General features: G+C 40.0%; 2 protein-coding genes across 3 annotated transcripts in view; one reads left to right on the top strand and one right to left on the bottom strand.

The window, feature by feature from the left end:
* Window positions 1-21591, bottom strand: part of REST (RE1 silencing transcription factor) — a 55314-nt gene that overhangs the window by 775 nt on the left and 32948 nt on the right. The gene's annotated exons all lie outside the window — the stretch shown is intronic.
* On the top strand, window positions 1127-21203 carry NOA1 (nitric oxide associated 1). The gene is made up of 7 exons (XM_014062449.2): window positions 1127-2398; window positions 5076-5240; window positions 6041-6246; window positions 14946-15077; window positions 17005-17121; window positions 19711-19828; window positions 20837-21203. The coding sequence occupies exons 1-7, from the start codon at window positions 1225-1227 to the stop codon at window positions 21052-21054; spliced, it is 2130 nt and encodes a 709-aa protein (XP_013917924.2). The 5' UTR covers window positions 1127-1224; the 3' UTR covers window positions 21055-21203.

Genomic DNA, 21591 nt, shown 5'->3' with positions numbered 1-21591 from the left:
TCCTTCAGGAACAGCAATGCTCTTTAAGACACTCAATGTACTCATTTGCTTAAGAGAAGCAATTCGTGTGGAATGCAGTAGAGTATGCAGTTAATGTGTTATTCCTAAATAAGTGAACATATTTAGTTTGAATATTCAAAATAAATAAATTTGTTTTCAAAAAATGTTTACATTCGAATTTGTTGGTCGTAGATTTCTGATTCAGTTGTGGATCAGTAGCTGCAAAAAAGGGTTTTGTGTGTGTTCCAGTATTGGTTGATTATGTGCCATTAAGTCATTTTCAATCATAGAAACCACATAAATTTTCCCCATGACATCTGTCCCTAACCTGTTCTTTCAAGTCTCCCAATTGGTACACTCATTGCCATTGTAACTTAACCCATTCATTCTCTTCTTGTCTTCCACCTTTCCCAGCATCACAGCTATGGAGTTAGGTCTTTGCACAATGTGTCCGAAGTAGGATAATTTGTTCCTGGTTATTTATGCTTTGAGTGACAACTCTGGATTGATTTCTTTGATTATATGTTTGTTTTCATTATCTGTAGAGATTCTCAGTCATCCAGATCATAGTTGTCCTAAAGGTGCTTTTTTTTGGAGGCAACTGGACTACGTTTTTTTCTGTGAAGACGTTTCATTTCTCATCCAAGAAGCTTCTTCAGCTCTGATAGGATTTGTTTTCATAGCTGTCTATGGCAGGAGTTTTCTCCAACACCAAACTTCACAGGCTCATTTCTCTTCCTATACCGCTTCTCTAAAGTCCCACTTTCGCTTCCTTTGAGAGCCCCAGCGTGGCACTACTGAAATTATTCAAATGTTTCAAGACAAATCCGGAACTCTTGTGAATTCTGCTCATGTCTAACCCTTAAAACTGAATCCTGAATTCTAAATTTTTAAGAGAGGAATTTGAGCTTGCCTTCGGAATTTGTGGGGGCTTCATCACTTGACTTGAGACTTTCAAGAAGAGATTGGACTGCCATTTGTCAGAAATGGTGTAGGGTCTCCTGCTTGAGGGAGGGGGATTGGACTAAGTGACCCATAAGTCCCTTTTGTTGGCCTCAAACCCTCCAGGGCGCTTCAGGCTTGAAGGGGAGGAGCTTGAAGGGGAGGAGCCTCAGCCGTTCGCCTAGGCCTGCGCTCCTCCCACAGAGGTCGAAAGTGGCTGAAAGGCTGCATGGTTGGTGCGACTTTGGTTGTCCCGGTCCGCTCGTTCGCTCGTGGACGGCGATGAACGTCTTCCGGCGGATTTTTGCTGGGGGCCTTCCTCGCTTTTGGCGGCCGCTCCGGCTTTCCGAGCCTGCTTGTGGTAAAAGAATCGGCGCGCTGCTTTGTCGCCCCTCGGTGGACTGCCCCCCTCACTTCCCACTAGGGAAGGAACCCCGTGGGCGCTGGGGAGAAGCGGCGGTGGCGGTGTCGCCCGAATTGATGGAGCAGGAGGAGTTCGTCTTCCCCGAATATATCCCCGAAGAGCTGTCCTTAGATGAGGAGAAGCGGCTGGTGGAGGCAGCGGTGGTGCAGGAGCTGGAGCAGGAGCGGCCTAAGAGCGGCGGGCACCCGCAGCAGCCCCGAGAAGGACGCCAGAAGGCAGCACGGAGTCACCAAGCGACGGGGCGGCCGGACGCTTCGGTGCGGCCGAGCGGAGTGAGTTGCTCTGGATGCGGCGCGGAGCTACACTGCCGGGATCCGGCCGTGCCGGGATATCTGCCCAGCGAGAAATACCTGAGCCTGCTGGGGCCTGAAGCGCTCCTGCAGCTGGAGGAAAATGAAGGAAAACAGAAGAAGGGGGCGAAGGACTGGAATGACCCCGTCAGGAAGGCGCTGGAAGGAACTGTGTGCCAGCGCTGCTGGCTTCTGATGCACCACCACCAAGCCCTCAAGGTGGAAATGTCCCGGGAGGCATACTACAACCTGGTGAGCGCCGCCTTAAAACGGCCTCCTCGTCACGGACGCTCACACCTTGTGCTCTGCATGGTGGATCTGCTGGATCTGCCTGACTCAATTCTGCCTGATCTGTCCAAGTTGGTGGGGACCGAGTCTCACATATTTGTCCTAGGCAACAAGGTGGACCTTCTGCCTGCTGACTCTCCAAAATACCTGAAGCACCTCCAGGAGCTGCTGTTGAAGCATTGTGAGGATGCTGGCCTTGTGGATTTGAGCCAGCCTTCTGGAACCCCAAACCAGCGTATAATTGATGTGCACCTCATCAGTGCCAAGACAGGCTATGGAATAGAAACCCTGATCTCCAAATTGCAGCAGTCTTGGAAACTAAATGGGGATGTATACCTTGTAGGAGCAGCCAACAGTGGAAAGTCGTCTCTCTTTAATACACTCTTGCATTCTGACTATTGCAAATCCAAAGCTTCTGATGTGATTCACAGAGCAACCATCTCACCTTTCCCTGGTAAGTGGGAATTAAGGCATGCTTTAATAACTTATCCTTTTCAGGAAAACCCACATGGAACATCTGAGCACTTTGTTTTAAAAAGCATTACTTAAAAGCTGTATCATGGTTTTTATTTATTTATTTGATTTTTGGCCTGCTTTTATTTTTATAGGTGGAAAACATACATAGTAATAGTACTCTTCCAAAGAATGCAACATAGGATATCTCCCCCCCCCACATCATGTGAGGTAGGTTGGGCTGAGAGTAAGTAACTAGCCCAAAGTTGCGCAGCCAGCATTCATCCCTAAGGATGAACTCACAGTCTCCCAGTTTCTAGGCCAGCACTTTAACTACTTTATCATACTAGCTCTTCTTGTATAGAAATTCTTTTGCTGAGATGAAATTGGATTTTTCACATATTTCCACGTTTCCACAGTCAGGATGATCAACCAGCCTGCATTTATATTTCCAATATTGACACCTGCCATGGTTGGTTCAAATTTGGTTGAGGCTGTCCAGATTTTCCTTGGAGATCAAAGCTGTACTGTGTCACATACTAAATTAAACAGATCAGGGTGAGAAGTTGCCCAGTCCTGGTGCCCTGTTATCTCAATGTCAAAGTATTTTTTGACTAATTGCTGTCCAAGTTTCCATGGCGGCTTTGAGATTTGAAAATTTGATCATGACAATCCATGTGTATAATCGGTTTGCTTCACATTTTTGCCACTCCTTTTTTATAGCTAATTGTCTTTGAAGGTGTGACTAGCCTCATGGTGCACCCTGGGCAATGTCACAGCTGACTAGTCTACACATTCCAGCTGCTGGACCTCACAAGGATTTCCCAGCAAGAAGTAGCAGCATGATTACTGAAAATGATAGTTTAATGTAAAGGAGACAATAGAATTATAGAAAGGGTAATAATTCTTGCTAGACAACTAATGGTGTTTGAAACCTAATGCTAATAATTTTAGAACAAGTGTGTTGAGAACACTTTGATAACAGCCATAAGTTTCATTGAGTTAACTAGTAAAAGATGTTACTGTTCAATTCATTTTATGGCTGTGAAGAATTCAGTCTTTCTTTAAGAAAATTTAACTTTTAAACATAACTAGGGTAAGTGTCATAGGCTTGACATAACATTTCTTAAATAAAAGTTATTCTGAGACCTCTGTTAGTCTTTATACAGGATCCCTAAATGTTTATATAATAATGTAACGAAAGCCTTATAATTTTTCCCCTAAATATCTAACAATTGCTTTTTTTCTCAAAACTGTCTTAAAACTGCCTTTCAAGTAAAATAACAATACAATAAGGTGAATCTGTCTCAACTGTTCATTGGTTTTGCCTCATTAGGTAGCATCACCTAGCCTACTGTATTGAACTCAAAAACATGCAGGTAATCCTCGACTTGCATTCATTTAGTGATCAAAGTTACATTTGAAAAAAGGGACATGACCACTTTTCACATAACTGTTGCCGCATCCTCACAGTCACATGATCAAAATTTGGATGCTTAGCAATTGGCATGTCTCAGGATCATATGATTTCCATTTGCAATCTTCCCAGGTGGCTTCCGACAAGCAAAGTTAACAGGGCAAGCAAGATTCACTTAACAACTACACAATTCACTTAACAACTGCAGTGATTTGCTTTCAACTGTGGCAAAAAGGTCATAAATGAGGCATGCTTCACTTAACAACTATCTTGCTTAGTAAGAGAAATTTTGGGGTCAATTGTAGTTTTACGTTGAGGAGTAACTGTATTGTAGCAGATTTAGCATTACTTGGATGTAGAGCTAACAGGAAATAATGAGATTTGTAGACTAGAACGGAAAGGGAAAAAAACAGAAGGAAACACTAGGAAATTTGTTCTGTTCTTGTAAAGATAATTCAAGGACAAATATATCTGTCATATTTTCTACTTGGAGGTGACTGTATTCATGGATTAGAAAACTAAAACTCAATGTAACTAAATAACACATTAATCAGATGTCTATTACAAATTAACACTGGGATCTTTGAAGGGACTAACATAATTCCAAGGATTATTTAATTTAAAGTTGGGTAAAATGAATATGGTTCTCATGCCATTTTCAGTTTCTGCTATAGAAGTAGCAATGTTTCGGAATTGTTTATTTAGAGAGGGAGAATGAAAGAGCAAAATCAGTGCACTAGATTTTACTGAATCAAACTGTTTAGAGGGATGGGGGATTAATGGAGACAATAGGAAGCAAAAATATTCCCATCTCTATTCTATTGATACCACTAGCCACAGACCCTGGAATCATCAAACAGGGCAGGAAATCATAATGCAGCCCTAGACCAAAAAAGGTTTATCAACTGTTACTTTAATTTGTGGATATAATGATAATGTATGCTTTGTAATACATTTGACCGGTGTAAGATAAGCTGATATTATATTGATATTTCAGACTTGCTTAAAGTTAGTCATGGTTGAGGCAGGATTTGAAGTGGGAATTTATTGACTTAATATTTCTTCTTTTAACCTTAATTGCTATCCATTATCTCATTTTCTTAATAGGGACTTCCTGTAGCTACAGTTTCTTTCACGCCTCACAAAACAATTTTGTGATCTATATTGTTTAAACCTATTCTAGTATCTTAATTCTTTGCCAATTCTGTATAGACCAACCATGGAAATTTATGGATTTTATTTTTCCATTTTTTCCTTCTAGGTACTACATTGAACCTTCTGAAATTTCCAATTATTAACCCTACACCTTACAGAGTACTCAGGAGACAAGAAAGGCTAAAGGAAGATTCAGAAAAAAGTGAAGAAGACCTCAGTATAAATGAACAAAAGCAGCTGAATCTTTTAAAAAAACAAGGATACTTAATAGGTAGGTAAGGGCTTTGGGAATTGTGCAAGTGCTGCAACTCACAAATATTTGATAGATCTTTCCAAAACTGTCCACATATTTAATGATCAATTAAACACAGATATTATTGCATATCTAAAATGGATCTTTTTAATTATCTGACTAGAAAATTCACCTAAATAATCAGATTAGGTGGCTCCAAATTGTTTTGGATAGTTTAGGTATTTCTGTGCACATGGAGAACCAGATTTTTCTAAATTGATTCAGAAATTAAAAATTACCAATTTGGAAACTTACCTGAATGTCCAAAATAAATAATTTTCCAAAGCAAATATTTTCACAAGTACATATGAAAAGAACCTTGAATCTAGAAGATACCACATCTATACCATGAAAATATTTACAAGAATATTTATAAGCTAAGATTTATCAGAGCACATTCCATTAATATATAGTTTATGTTATTACTATTTCCACAGTCTTTTGAGTCTGGAAGATATGAGTTTAAAAAAAAAATACAATGAAGACACCTTCCTGTATTTTTTAGTTAACTGATCAGAAGGTTTAAAAAATAGGACAAATGTTTAGAATGTACAATGGAGAGGAGTCACAATTTACAGGGTGAGAGACTGTTGTACTTAGCATCCACCTTACTTTAAAGTAGTGGATTTTTTAATTTTTCATAATGCACTACAATAAAATAAAAAATTGTATTATAGACTAATGCAATGGATGTTGCATTTGCTAGCCTCAGAACAATATATCACAAAATAACATGAATAATCTACATCTACCTGTGTATCTTTCTATTGTTGATACAGGAAGAATTGGAAGAACCTTTAAACAACCTGAAAAAAAGGAGAAAAACATTGAAATTGATTTTGATTTTGAGGCATTGTCTATGAGCATGGAGGAAGAACCTTCCCCTCCACGCAAAGCTAATACCACAAAAATTGAATTGACATACAATGAAGTGAAAGATTGTCGTTGGTTTCATGACACACCAGGGATTATAAAAGATGAATGTGTGAGTATACTGTTAAATTTGTTTGATATTTCAAACAGAAATGAAATCACTATTTCAGCAGCTTCCTGTGATCTTAATTCTTCTTTGTTTTAAGTATTGACAAGCTGAAAATGTATTTCATATATGGACTGTCAGGCTACTTGGAGCGTTTGTGAAAAAAACCCCATTATAAATAACACAACTATGTATTTACAAAATACTAAAAAGGCTTATATAATGATTCTATTTGTATACATAGTTGTGTTATTTATAGTTGGATTTTTTTCACAAAACTTTTTCAAAATAGTGACTACTTTTATTTTTCAATTTATTTTGAAATCTTGCTAATGAAAGGAAACATCTGATTTAATTTAGGTTTAAATAGCTTACACTAAGTATTAAATGTGAAATTTCGGTTATATACATGCTCTATCAAAGCCTTACAAAGTTATCATTTATCAACATCATTGTTGTAAGCTAGTCATCATTTAATAATTTGATAAATATTGCCAGGTTCAAAATACTCAAGAATGACTAAAGATGGAAAATAAAGCTTTGTATTGTTCATGGTTTTTTTTTACCATTAGCTCCACTTCTCAAAGCAGAGATAACCAAAGATCTCAAACTTATAAACCTGAGCTTTCAAGTGTATTGCAGCCAGTGATGGGATATGACCGGTATGCCCCGGTACGGGCATATTGGTGCCTGCTGGGAGCACCAGATACCGTTCAGGTACGATGCTCCAGAGGGCTCTTCTTATCTGTATTTGAGCTGATCGGGGCTTTTGCGCATGTGCACGAAGTATACGGCACCTGCGTGATGCTCTGCTGAGCAGCTGGAGCATCGCAGGCGGTAGGTACACATATGTGTGCTGCGCATGTGCACGTAGTGGATGCCCGGACGCTTGGCGGCGTACCAGTTACAATGGGATCCGGAACCCACCACTGATTGCAACCCATCTAAAACATGACTTTCTTCTGACTAATATTATTTCTGTTTTATCTGGATTTAATTTTAGGTGTACTTCACTTTTATTCAACCCATTCATTGACGCTAAGTGCTAGTCGATACTGCTAGCAGACATATTGATGGCATTTTATGTCCAGCTGCCTTTATGTAAATGTTGAATAAAACAAAGGACAAAAAAGAACTGTAGCCAAAAACTGTATACCCCGTTTCTCCCAAAATACAACCTGTCCTGAAACTAAGGCCTTGCCACATTTTTCAGGTGGGCAACAATATAAGCCCCCACCGAAAATAAGCTCCCTGAACAACCCCCCCTCCGGCCAGGCAGAGCGTCGCTCACCGACCTAGCGGTATATTGAAGGTGCCAAGCCATGGGAGCCGGGGGGGAGAAAGGTGCTCATGTTGCTTGGCACCTTCTGGATACCGCTAGGTTGGTGAGCAGTGCTCTTCCTGGCCAGAGGGGGGAAGTTGCCGGGTGGGCTCCCAAAGAACCGGGCGCAGCCTCTGTGGTGAAGCAGCCATGAGGTGACCACGCTCATGAGCAATCGCCCGGCAAACCCCCTCTCCACCCAGACAGAGCGCCATTCACTGACCTAGGGGGTATCCCTAAGAAATCAAGCCACGTGGTGCTCTGCTCGCTCCCATGGCATTGCACATTCGGAATACCCCTTAGGTCAGTGCATAGAGCTCTGCCCAGCTGGAGAGGAGGGTTGCGTGAGTGCCTGTTCCGGCCCCAGCTCGCATGTCTCCCAGCCTCACAATGCCCTGGCCCAGCTCTCCCTGCAGGGCCAGGGCACCGCCACACTCGTAGCATAACTTCTCCGACTTCCAAACTCCGGAACTCGGCTTCCGATTCTTCCAGCAGCGGCCAGTCTAGAAGTGCGCTCTATGGTTGTGGGCAGACTGCTGGAAAACTCTCTGTCCGGAAGACTCTCTGTCCAGCAGCCTGCCCACAACCATGGAAGAATTGGAAGCCGAGTTCCGGAATTTGGAAGCCAGGGAAGAAGTTATGTTGAGCGTGACAGCGGTGCCCTGGCCCTGCAGGGAGAGATGGGCCAGGGCATGGTAAGGTTGGGAAGCATGCAAGCTGGGGGTGGAACAAGCGCTCACCCAACCCCCCTCTCCAGCCGGGCAGAGCTCCATGTACTGACCTAGGGGATATCCCGAATGTGCCATGCCGTGGGAGCTGGGGGGTGGACACAGCACCATGTGACTTGGCGCCTTAGGGATACCCCCTAGGTCAGTGAATGGCACTCTGCCCGGCTGGAGAGGTGGTTTGCCAGGCAGCTGATCGTGAGCGTGCATTGCTGCGACAGCGCAACACAGCCATTCACCCATGAGGCTGTGCCCAGCTCTTTGGGAGCCCGCTTGCAAGAGAGGAACCGCCCGGCAACCCCAAAACAAGCCCTCCCCTGATAATAAGGCAGAAGCCATATTTTGTGGGTCAAAAGAAAATAAGACCTTGTCTTATTTTTGGGGAAACACAATAGAACCATAAGATAATGTTCAAGAAAGGTTAACAGGGTCTTCTGACCTAGGCTTCCTGAGACAGTAAAAAGCTCACGCTTAGTCCCCCAAACCCTCTTTTTATTTCAACGGCTATGAATTAAGTTCATTCACTGCCTGTAATGAATCACAAATAGTTTGCAAAGAGTCCGACAGAAATCTGCTACAGTCTTTTGGGAAAAGGCTGATAAACACCCATCTTTATCTTTCTTGAAACACTGTCAAAGACCTAATTGCCAATTAACTTGGCAAGGCCAAATAGAGCAGAGATTCAAAACAGAACTTCAGAATTTAAACCGACCAGAACGAAGTTGCTTCCTGCAAAGGCTCATGTGTCTTGCTCCTCTTTTATGTCTTATGGGAGGGGCCAATCATCTCCAAGCCTTACTCCTAAGTCACTCCTTTTGTCTTAATTGTTCTTGCCTTCTGGCAGCTCTGTGCATGCGTGCACTGGGAACAGGCTCTCCATTCCTCTGCCTCACTGATGTCTGACTTTGGGGGCAGCACATAACTCCCAGATGGCCCTGCCCTCCTCTCTGCCTCCGACACAGAGCCCTCGTCCGAGCCTTCCCCAGACTTCAGGACTGGCCCATGTTCATCCCCAACCTCACTGTCTGACTCTGCTGCCAGCTCCGCAGGCTGCCAGCAGAACACAGGGAAGAATGACTAGTACCAATGCAATGCAATGCACCCAAATCCCATTGCTGTCAAGAATACCAGAATAATTGGCCTCAAAAGCTGTTTTGTAGTTCAAGGGGCCACATTCCTAATGATTTGTCGGTACACCTCCTCTTTATATAGGTGTTGTGGTGCACCGGTGGCCTGCGGAGCTCGCAGCAGAGTTGGAGAGTGAGGAGGTTGGGGAAGAACATGGGCAAAATTGCATGCGCACCAAACCGGCAGTAATGCCGGCAGCAACCCACCCTTCACTCACACAGAGAGAGGGGCGGAGGGGGAGGGAGGGAGGGAGGGAGGGAGGGAGAGAGAGAGGGAGGGAGGGGGAAAGAGAGAGAGAGAGAGAGAGAGAGATATTTATATACAGTATTGACTGATTGACTAACTTTCAGCCAATCACTTTCAGCCCAACCTATCTTGCAGGGCTGTTATGGGGAAAAGAGGAGGAAGATACTGCCTCAGATATGTTTGCCACCTTTAACAGATGATAGTGTTAGAAATAATATCCATGTTTTAGCTTTTCTTGTCTTTAATCCTGACTTTTATTTCCTGATTCCTGTTAACCATTTTTCAAACTTTTAATCATGTTTTTTTGAAAAATGTTTAAACTTCCAACATTTAACTTGATTCTTAGCTTAATAAAAATGCAATATAGTTTGGAAGAAGGTTGAGAAATATAACTATTCTGAGCCAAGAAGATTTCCAAACAATAACTTTGCTCACTTTTATTGGGTGGCAGCTGTTCACTGAAATGTTTAATTCTCCTCATCTCATTGCATTGAAAAGTAAACATTAGGCTTTTGGAAATTGCCCATGATTTAAAAATTGTTTGCCCTGCATTATTGTAAAACTGCTGATTAACTATTGTGTTTCAGCATGCTGAATTGGGTTGTGCATTATTTTGGAAACAGAATACTGTATTATTATACAATTGTATCACAGCGGCCAGTTGTTTCGCCGGATTTGGCATTGGTTACTAGTCGGGCCCCACCCAGGGGCCTAGGACGTTGTAACGTATTTTCGTAATATGCGTGCAGATCCAAGCAGTGCGGCTTTTTGCATTTGACTGATGGTGATTTTGTCAATTTTTAACTGTTTTAAATGTAATTCCAGTGCTTTTGGAATAGCACCCAGTGTGCCAATTACCACTGGAATTATCACTGCTGGTTTGTGCCATAGTCGTTGAATTTCAATTTTTAAGTCCTGGTATCTTGCGATTTTTTCATGTTCCTTCTCGGCAACCCTGCTATCACCTGGTATTGCGATGTCTATGATTGTGACCTTATTTTTCTCAACCAGTGTGATGTCTGGTGTATTATGCGCCAGTATTTTGTCCGTTTGTATACGGAAATCCCACAAGATCTTGACCATCTGATTTTCGGTGACTTTTTCAGGCTGATGTTCCCACCAGTTTGTTGCTGTTTTAATATTATAATTTTTGCACAAATTCCAATGGATCATTTGTGCTACTGAATTGTGCCGCAATTTATAATCAGTCTGCGTGATTTTTTTACAGCAGCTGAGTATGTGATCAACAGTTTCATCAGCTTCTTTGCAAAGTCTGCATTTGGCATCATCAGAGGATTTTTAGATTTTGGCCTTAATGGCATTTGTGCGGATAGCTTGTTCTTGCGCAGCCAGGATTAGTGACTCTGTTTCTTTCTTTAATGTACCTGTTGTTAACCATAACCAAGTTTGTTCACTGTCCACTTTATCTTTTATTTTTTCCAGAAATTGGCCATGCAGTGCTTTGTTCTGCCAACTCTCCATTCTTGATTTTATCACATCTTTTCTGTATTCTTGTTTCGTCTGTTGGGCCTTCAGTAGATTTTTGTTCTTTACTTCGATTAATAGATGTTCTTGACTTTCTTTTAAATAATCAGCCAGCCCATGTTTTTCTTCTTCAACTGTTTGCTTCACTTGTAATAATCCTCTGCCACCTGATTTTCGGGGCAGATATAGTCTATCAGTATCACCATGTGGATGTAAACTGTAGTGCATTGTCATTAGTTTCCTGGTTTTTCGGTCCAAACGGTCCAAATCAGCTTATGTCCAGTTAACTATACCAGCTGTGTATCTTATAACCGGTATTGCCCAGGTATTTATGGCCTTGGTTGTATTTCCACCATTCAATTTAGATTTTAAAATTTTCCTAACTCTGTTGGTGTACTCTCGCCTGACAATAGTTTTTACTTCTCCATGCTTGATGTTATCCAACTGCAGAATGCCTAAGTATTTGTAGGCTTCATTTTCTTTGCATTTAATTAATTGGCCATTGGGCATTTCAATCCCCTCACATGCAGTGATTTTGCCCTTTTTTATAGATACAGTGGCGCATTTTTCCATGCCAAACTGCATTGAAATATCGGTGCTGAATACTCGGACTGTGTTTGTCAATGATTGGATTTCTACTTCTGACTTTCCATAGAGTTTCAAATCATCCATATATAGTAAATGTGAAATTTTTTCAGCTTCTTTGGCTGTTTGGTAGCCTAATTTCATTTTTTTAAAGATTACTGATAGTGGGATCATTGTGATGATGAAGAGAAGAGGTTAAAGTGAATCACCCTGGAAAATTCCTCGCTTGATATTAACCATTCCGTAGATCTCATTCCCTACTGCCAACTCAGTTCTCCATTGTTTCGCCTTTTCAGTAAAGGATGTAATATTTTTGCTAATGCCAGTTGTTTCTAAGCATTTTATGATCCAACTATGTGGCAGTGAGTCAAATGCCTTTTTGTAATCAATCCAGACCATATTCAAGTTCATTTTTCTGTTCTTACAATTTTCTAATATCATTTTATCAATTAGAAGCTGATCTTTTGTGCCCCTGCTCCTTCTTTTGTTGCTTTTTTGCTCTACTGGCAAGATGTTGTTTGTTTCCAAATAATCCATCATGTTATCTGCAATAATGCCTGTGAGTAATTTGAAGGTTGTTGGCAAGCATGTTATTGGTCTGTAGTTTTCAGGTGTTGTTCCTTTAGTTGCATCTTTCTGAATCAAGTATGTTTTTCCAGTTGTCAACCATTCATCAATTTGGCCCTTTTGTAAAATTTCATTCAGTTGCCTGGCCAATATTGCATGTAAACCGGTCAGATATTTGATTCCAGAAACCATGTAATTGGTCCTTTCCAGGTGATGTCCAATTCTTTACCTTTTTGATTTTTGACCATCTCAGTTGTTATTTCTAATACTTGCATTTGTTTGTTGCCAATGCTTTTCTCAAAGTCATGTATCCACTTTGCTTCCTTGTTGTAGTCCTTTGCATTTTCCCACAATTCTTTCCAGAATTCAACTGTGGCCTGTTTTTCTGGTTTTTCACTTTTGGTGTCACCATTTACATTAAGACTTTGATAAAAACGCCGTTGGTCTGATCGAAATTGCTGATTTTGTTTATATTGGATGATTCGTGCCTCATATCTTTCAATTTTTCTAGCTGTTGCTGTTATCTGCTGTTTTACAATCTCTACAGCTTCATTGATGTTTCTTGTATCCAATCTATATCTCCTGATTAGCCGATCTATGATTTTGTTGTTTTTAAGCCGTTGCTCATGCATGTTCTTTAAGTTACTAGCATCTGCCCTTAATTTTTTGATTTTTTGTTCTAAACGGATTTTCCACTTTGGCTTTGATGCTTTTTCTGTTGTGTGACTAGGTACTTTAATTTTAATGCCTAGTTCATTAGTGACTATTACAGCTGCGCTGTACATTAACTGGTTTGTTTCCAAGATGGATCCCGGTTCAATTGTTGAAAACACTGCATTAACCATTTTCATGATAGGGGCCAAAATTTTCTTAGGCACAGTTTTTAGTGATGGTAAACGTTGCCTTTCCTCATTAAGCAGAAAATGCTCCATGATCTTATCCTTCAATTCTTTTTGTTTTTGAGTTAGTTCATCAGTTGGTTCAGTGATAACTGGTTCTAGTGGTGGTGATGTTATTTCCTCCCCGAGAGCTTCTTCTGGGAGTTCTACTATAATGTCTTTAGTTGTGTCTTGAATATCAGTTATTTCCACTTGTGATATTGTTTTTTGGGGTTTGCAATTTGCCTGAATTTCCTCAAGTTCAACTTCACTAAACACTTTATTCCGTATAATAAATCGCCTTTGATCTGCTAGTCGTTGTTCACTAACATTTGAATCTGGATATTGTTGTTTCCATAATTCATACATTCGCTTTAAATAGCCTCTTTTTTCTGGCTCTGAGTTGTAGTAACAGGCCATTATGGCATGGTTTTCATCTGCACTATATTTTTGTCGTTTTGTTGGCTGGTCCACTTGTAGCCCACTTGTCGACGGATGTCCAGGGACCCCAACATCCGCCGGGGCCCTTGTTAACCCGCGCGACGACCGATGCGGTATGGAATTCTTATTTGTTTTTTTCACCATATTGTATGGGTTGGCGGGTGTTTTTTTTACGGGACCAGATGCCAACCTGACCCCAACCTTCCTCCTTTCTCATCCGGGCTTGGGACCGGCAACGGCGGAGTTGTTGTTGTTGTTGTTGTTGTTGTTGTTGTTGTTGTTGTTATTATTATTATTATTATTATTATACAATTGTATCACAGCGGCCAGTTGTTTCGCCGGATTTGGCATTGGTTACTAGTCGGGCCCCACCCAGGGGCCTAGGACGTCGTAACGTATTTTCGTAATATGCGTGCAGATCCAAGCAGTGCGGCTTTTTGCATTTGACTGATGGTGATTTTGTCAATTTTTAACTGTTTTAAATGTAATTCCAGTGCTTTTGGAATAGCACCCCGTGTGCCAATTACCACTGGAATTACCGCTGCTGGTTTGTTGTTGTTGTTGTTGTTGTTGTTGTTATTATTATTATTATTATCATCATCATCATCATCATCATTTTGTCACTTAAGGCTGCAGAAAATTACAGTACATCTCTATTGTGCATATTCATTTTTGGATTATGGCCACATGGATTACAATTCTCATAATTAAATCGTAACTAAGTAAAGTAGGCATTACAGCACCTGAAGAGCAGCTACACAAGTATTATCTTGCCATCAGTAGTATTAATAGCAGTAGACTTAGCAATAGCAGTAGACTTATATACCGCTTCATAGGCCTTTCAGGCCTCTCTAAGCGGTTTACAGAGAGTCAGCATATTGCCCCCAACAATCTGGGTCCTCATTTTACCCACCTCGGAAGGATGGAAGGCTGAGTCAACCCTGAGCCGGTGAGATTTGAACCGCTGACCTGCTGATCTAGCAGTAGCCTGCAGTGCTGCATTTAACCACTGCGCCACCTTGGCTCATTAAGAAGTTTTACATGCTTCACTGCTTTTTCTTTCAGCTCTACATGAAATCCCTTTTAACTGCCACACATCAGGCTGCTTCCTTTGTTATAAAAAGTAGGATAATTGCAACTGAGTTTATTTGTTTTGAATTGTGGATTCAAGACAGTTGTGGATCCTAGCTATTGCATGAGTCTGTATGAGTGCTGTTCATCAATGCTCCTATATTTTAGCCACATCCAACATGCCATCTATTTGTGAACCCTCGTAATATTTTAACATTTCCGCCTCTAATTTTCATATGTTTTCTGATTTTCTTTTAGGTTTTAAATCTCCTAACAGAAAAAGAAATAAAATATGTTTTGCCAACCATTGCCATTGTTCCAAGGACATTTATACTTAAACCTGGAACGACTCTATTTTTGGGTGCATTGGGACGTATAGATTATTTACAGGTAAGAGTTGCAATGGGAATGCTGAACTTAGTGTAGATGATATATAGAACAAGATATTATTTGGACTGTTTGAGGGCACCAATAATCACCTCTCTTTTGTTCTCCTGCTGCTGAATCATTTCCATTTTATCAGAATTGATAGGGGGGAGGGGTTGCTGCTTAAATGACTTTGAATATAGCTATTTCTTTTTCAGAATCATTAAAATCTCCTAGTCCAGTGTTCTCTTCTTGCAGTCTGTATTGAAATTTAGCTTTCAGGAATCACTCTGAACTAAAGAAGCCAGAAACAGATTGGTTGGATTGGTCTCTGGATTAGAGAATTTAGTTTCTCTTCTAACGAAGACACGAACAAGAATTTCCTCTCTGTCCCTTTGGAAGAGCCCCTCTTGATGGGTTCTACCATCTCAGTGCATCCCATTCACTCCAGCCACTGCAGCCAATTTAAAAAAAAAAGGGGGGGGGAGAATCAAGCCACAGAACAGAACTATTTTTTTAAAAAAAATCACACAGCAGACAGGGAAACCAAAATTAGCCACCTCACTACTGACTTCATGACCAGTCATGTCCCATCTCTTGTGGAAGGATGTGTGGCATCTGAAGACACTGGCTATTGTATTCTCTGGGAAGCTTCTACAGAGAGTGTCAAGCCAAAGGGGAACATGCAGTGATTGGCAAGTAGAAAAGTGGGAAAAAGATGTTTTGAAGCAGCAGCTGGATAATACTTTTGTGTACACCTAACCAGCTACCACCGAGTAGCAGCATCAGGAATTCCACAAGTAGAAATAATTTCAAGTGAAGACCAGAAAAGTACACACCTGCAAAGAGGGGTGTGTGTGTTTGTGTGTGTGCAGTGCAGAATACAGACAATAGAAGCAATCCCAAACATACCAACCATATCATCTGAAAGAAGGGAGTCATAGAAACATATCTTTTGTGAAAAGTGATGTGGCAGTTCTAGCCTAACCTACCTCTGCAAGATAGCAACCTGGGTTTCTCCTTCAACATTCATTAGACATTACAAAAATAGACAAAGAATTTTGCAGATGCAGCATAATCCTGCACAGATTATAATTATAATAGATGTGCAAATCTCTCTAAGAATGTTTAATACATTTTTACCTGGTGACCAAAAACGTGTAATGAATGTACTGTGTAGCAGTTTTGGTCACTGATAACCGCACACACCCCCTCCCAAAGTATCACATAGAATTAAAAGTATATAAAGAGGCATTCCACACAGAGAACATTAACAGAATAGGGATGGAAAATTAATTTTGTTGTACTTTTTTTGGTTATGTGATTCCAAGCAATACAGTTGGCACTGCCATATGGCTAAAGTCAGTTCCCATAACTGAAAGTTTTATCTCAAAGGACAAGAAAAATGTTTTTGGGGGCCTTGCTTTCTCACTAGAAAAGGAATTAAGCCTTCCCTTTTGGTCTATCAAATTATTACCTTGTAAGATCAACAGCTTTTTACTGTGAATGAGAAAATGAATTAAATGTGAAGGACAAAGAAGAAGGATGGAATACCAGACTATGACTTGTTATGACTCATTTTATTCAGTACGCCAATATCTTACATTGCTTTAAAATTATTTGGTCTTCATCCATATGAATTAGAAGAAATGTTTTTTCTCCAAAAAAAAAAAAAACCCCACCTAAGCTTATTACTTCATTTTTAAATAGGATAATACGGAATAATAAACTAACACTACATTATTCCAATAAAAGTTGAATAATTCAGCTGTGGGGACTAAAATGCTTTTGTTTTACTATGAAGTTCATTCACTTTATTATAGTAGACTAGCAGCCTTCAGAGCTAAGTTATCATTACACTAGTTAATAAAGTTGGCTTTTAAAACTTAATTGAAAAGAAATACTGTAGAATTTTTCAAGCAGTGTAATTTTCAAACTTTTTATTCCTTAGGGGAATCAGTCCTCCTGGTTTTCTGTTGTGGCCTCTAATTTGTTGCCGGTGCATATTACTGCCACAGAAAAAGCAGATGCTGTCTATCAAAAGCATGCAGGTCAACCACTACTAAAGGTAAGCCAGCACTTATGTACACTGACTGGAGAATCTGTTGAGCTTTGTGATTCTCTCCGTTCACAGGCATTCATTATTATGCCTCTTGGGACTTGGACAAGAGAAGCTTTGTTCTGTTGTTAGACAATACCATGACTGTGTTGTCTCAAACAAAATTTCCCTATCTTGGTGGTCTTCCACTTTATGCAAAATGATAATAATTTTGCACATTGTGTCTTTCCAATCTCTGGAAAGATAGTAAAAAGCAGCTTTTATGTACGTTCCAGGTAAAATATAATACAAAGAAAGAATCACTAAGTAGGTTCATTGACACTCATCCTTTATGTAGAAAAGTAACTCTCACTACTGTCAAGATGCAGTCCTTTGGTAAATATTGAAACGTTCCCCATGCATTGTTCTCTGCTTATGAATTACTTAACAGGGTTGCATGTTCTGTTGAAATTGGCAGCTTTTACCCACAAAACAACTTAATTCAAAGATAAGTTTCAAGGTTAAGCAAATTTAGTTCATTTCTTCTAACTTAATTACCAGTATATGTTGGCCTGTGGGGAAAATCAATTTTAGATGAGTGGAATTGATTAAAGCAAGTTGATACATAGAAATATAACGCCATCTTGTTATCTTTTTAGGATAATCCCATACATTTGCAATGAGAATTTATTTATTTTTGACACTTGGCATTCTCAAACTGCCCCCTTCTTTCAGATAGTAACCTGAAATCCATTACCTATAATAACTTGAGACCCTTTACTTATGAATATGTATGCTGACATCATCTATTAGTTGTTCTAGTGTCATCCCATCTTTCTGGGATGTATAAACATGAGTGCATCCCTTCGTTGGATAGAGTTTCCTCTCAAAAGTCTCTGGAGTGAGTCCCACCAGCACACGCTGTGTAATAAACACTGCAGTTTAGCTTTGATTCTTCTTTTGGAGTTCTGCATTTGATTTCACAGGATAGCAGGGTTGGTGTCAGATAGAAGAAATCAGGAACTAGGATAGAGTTCAAAAATACTACAAGTTTATGTAGTAAACTACTTATACACAAGGAATCTGAATTACTAACAGTGAAGGTGAATTGGCGTCAGATAAGTCAATGGACTTCAAGGGAGATTGACTTGGGTTTCTTACAGGAGTGTAGACACTCCAAATTGATGATGCATTTGATCCAACTCTTGGGCTCAACCTGGTCATCTCCTACAGTTGGCCCAATTTCCCAAACTTAGGACTACCCGTGGTAAAAGGAGAGTCTTGAGATATACTCTTGTAAGAATCAACGTCTGTGTCAAAATGATATATTATACTTTAAAGCAGTGGTCCCCAACCTTTTTATTGCCGCGGACCAGTCAGCCTTTGATAATTTTACCGTGGCCCGCTGAGCGCGCGCAGGGGTGGGGGGGCGTTGTTCTTTTGGCCACACATGCGTACCTGCGCGGGGCTCTCTTCCCTGGAGCCTTTGCGCACGGCCCAGGAGCTTTTGCGCACGGCCCAGGAGCCTTTGCGCTGCAGCGATCATGGCCCCCGGCTGCTGCAGCGATCATGGCCCCCGGCCGCTGCGCGGCCCGGTGCCAGGTACTCCACGGCCCGGCACCGGTCCGCGGACCGGGGGTTGGGGACCACTGCTTTAAAGTACAGAATTTATTAGTCTTCTTTATCTTTCAGTATTCATCACATTTGCTGTTTGGGCTATCCGCTTTATTTTCTTTCTGGCATATTGCAATGTTTATTTCAGTAGCTTTATCTTTTTGTCTCGTTCTTTTCATTCTGTTAGCTGATTTTCATTTTTCTCTGATCACTTCAGCCATATCTCAGATGTCTGTCCATCTTCTTTTTCCATTATCCTTTTCACTCTCATTTTAACTGCTTCTGAAATTCTTTAATCTTGTCTTCTACCTTTTTTGTCCATGTGTATTCAGATGTAGTTTTCCTCACATAAAAACCCACCATTCATCTACTGCTTCACCTAAATCTTTTTTTAGAGACGCTCTTACAATTTCAATGCTTTTTTAAATCACTGGGCTTCCAACTTTTTCTGTTTCTTTTGCTTTCTACTTTTATTATTTTGTTTTTACATTATAAAACTGAAGGCAGAAATTGATTATAAATAGTATTTACCTGGTATAGATACTTACGAAAATTACTGAAGTGTTATTAAAAGGTTAAAGTTCCCCTTGCACATATATGCTAGTCGTTCTCGACTCTAGGGGGCAGTGTTCATCTCCGTTTCAAAGCCGAATAGTCAGCGCTGTCCAAAGATGTCTCCGTGATCATGTGGCGGGCAGGACTAAATGCCAAAGGTGCACGGAACACTTACCTTCCCACCAAACGTGGTTCCTATTTTTCTACTTTCATTTTTACATGCTTTCAAACTGCTAGGTTGGCAGAAGCTGGGACAAGTAGCAGAAGCTCACTCCGTTACACAGCTCTAGGGATTTGAACCGCCGACCTTTCTAATCGACAAGCTTAGCATCTTAGCCACTGAGCCACCTTGAAGTGTTATTACTTAGTGTATAACTTGCTGATTAGCTTTGTCAGATGAATCTTAATTTTTATTATTTAAAAGACTGTCTTTCTAATTTGTAACACAAGGTTCCAATGGGAGGTGAAGAACGAATGAATGAATTTCCACCACTTGTTCCTCAGGAAGTGATGCTGGAAGGAATTGGGGTGGATGAAGCAATAGCTGACATAAAGCTCTCTTCTGCTGGTAAAGTTCCTCAATTTTTTTTTTGAATAGGAGACCTATTACAGGTAGTGATTGAGTTACAACCACTCATTCAGCCATCATTCAAAATGGTGCTGAATAGGAGGTTTTACAGTCTGTGAAGTTGTGGCCCTAGCAGTGCTCCAAGGTCATGTAATCACAATCTGGGTGCTCAGGTGCCTGGCTTGCAATTATGACATCACAGTAAGCCCCAGCGACATCATGCTTTGTGACCATGTCACTTAGTGATATAGTGGCTAGTCCCAATTACCATCATTCAGCAAGGATACCCGTATTCCAGATTTTTGAATGAAAGGATATCTTTCCCAGTCGCTGTATTCACAATGTGAATCCATATGGGATTGGAGTCAAAAGTGATCCAATCTTTTACTCTCTTAACATAAGAAGCATCTTCTCTTCAGCAAATAATTCTGAAAGAAGTCCAAGCAGGATGTCTAAGTTGCTAGTTGTTTGGTGGGAAAGTATTTTATGTCACCGAGCAGGGATTTTTTTTTCTATCAGTAGAATTTATTTTATGTAGTAGTTGCTTACACTTCTCTATGAATTTGGCATATGGCAACAGGAAATTTAGGATTATTTTCTTAAGGATTAGGAACATTTTCCTATAAATTGCCTTTGTGGTTCCCATTGTTTTTCTATCCCATACCTGAAAAAGAGAGTACTCTCTTGTCAGACAAGGAAATACTGCAATCTTTTAGTTACACCACATGAAGGGAGCAACCCATTTTTAGAATACTGTTTCCATTTACTACAGAAAAAGAACTTTAATACTTAAGACTAATGTTTGGTCTTGATTTTGTTGACATTGTAAAGTATTGTTCTGAAGGCTTTTTGGATAAACACTGAAGATTTTTGAAAACAGCTCTTGCTTTTGGTCCTAATGTGGAAATTAATATGACTCTGTTGCATCACTCAAACTGAAGTTCACAGTAAATCAAATTAAGAGTTATTATTTGTTTAGTAATAAAGTGATGTATTTCCTCTCTGTAGGTTGGGTTGCAGTTACGGCTCCTTCAAATAACAAAATGCAATTAAAATGCTATACTCCTGAAGGAACACTGGTAACTATACGGAAACCACCTCTGCTGCCATACATTGTTCATTTGAAAGGGCAACGTGTGAAAGGAAGTTCAACCTATAGAACTAAAAGACCACCTTCCTTTGTGCAAAATTTAAAATCTAATAAGGAGAAAAAAAATAAAATATAAGGTTTTATAAACAATGGAATCCCCAGTGTAATTATTTTATCCCAAAACAGCAAATGGTTATTTGTTTACAAATAAAGATATTCATTTTCTTATTGTTATTTTGTTTTGGTAAATTGTCACTGCACATTAAAGGTTATGTTTACTTGCAACTTTGTGGTATTGTACTCTTTTACAATGCAGTCTATAGTAGTTCTTTCTATACTTCCTTTTCTTTAAAAACCAGTATTCTTTTAAGCTTTTTTCTAGTTTTGGTAGACAAATATTGCTAGAAAGGAAAGATGACCTCTTACAACTCCAACTATATAACAAACTTTAGGAAATTTTCCTTCAGGTTTTAGAATATTTTATCTACATAAATTAACTACATCTGTGTAATCCAAAGTAATTACTTATTACAAATTATTCCCAACCTTTCTTTAAAAATATGTTTCCAAAATGTAGATCACATTAGTATAAACAGCTGTAAATAAATACAATACATATTTTAAAACAAATTGCTACACTCTCTTTAACAAGGCAGTTGTCAATCAAAGGGGA

The sequence above is a fragment of the Thamnophis sirtalis genome, unplaced genomic scaffold (genome assembly GCF_051295495.1).
Source record: "Thamnophis sirtalis isolate CommonGarterSnake01/CBP01778 unplaced genomic scaffold, rThaSir2_p1.2 scaffold_5, whole genome shotgun sequence".
Taxonomy (NCBI): Eukaryota; Metazoa; Chordata; class Lepidosauria; order Squamata; family Natricidae; genus Thamnophis; species Thamnophis sirtalis.
The sequence above is the reverse complement of the archived record's forward strand: the minus strand, read 5'-3'. Positions and strand labels throughout refer to the sequence as shown.

What these genes read in the sequence shown, in the direction of transcription:
- NOA1 (XM_014062449.2), top strand. Translation starts at nt 1,225, where the DNA reads ATGAACGTCTTCCGGCGGATTTTTGCTGGGGGCCTTCCTCGCTTTTGG. An exon ending in GGATTATAAAAGATGAATGT is followed by an intron (nt 6,247 to 14,945) that starts GTGAGTATACTG and finishes ATTTTCTTTTAG; the next exon opens with GTTTTAAATCTCCTAACAGA. An exon ending in GACGTATAGATTATTTACAG is followed by an intron (nt 15,078 to 17,004) that starts GTAAGAGTTGCA and finishes TTTATTCCTTAG; the next exon opens with GGGAATCAGTCCTCCTGGTT.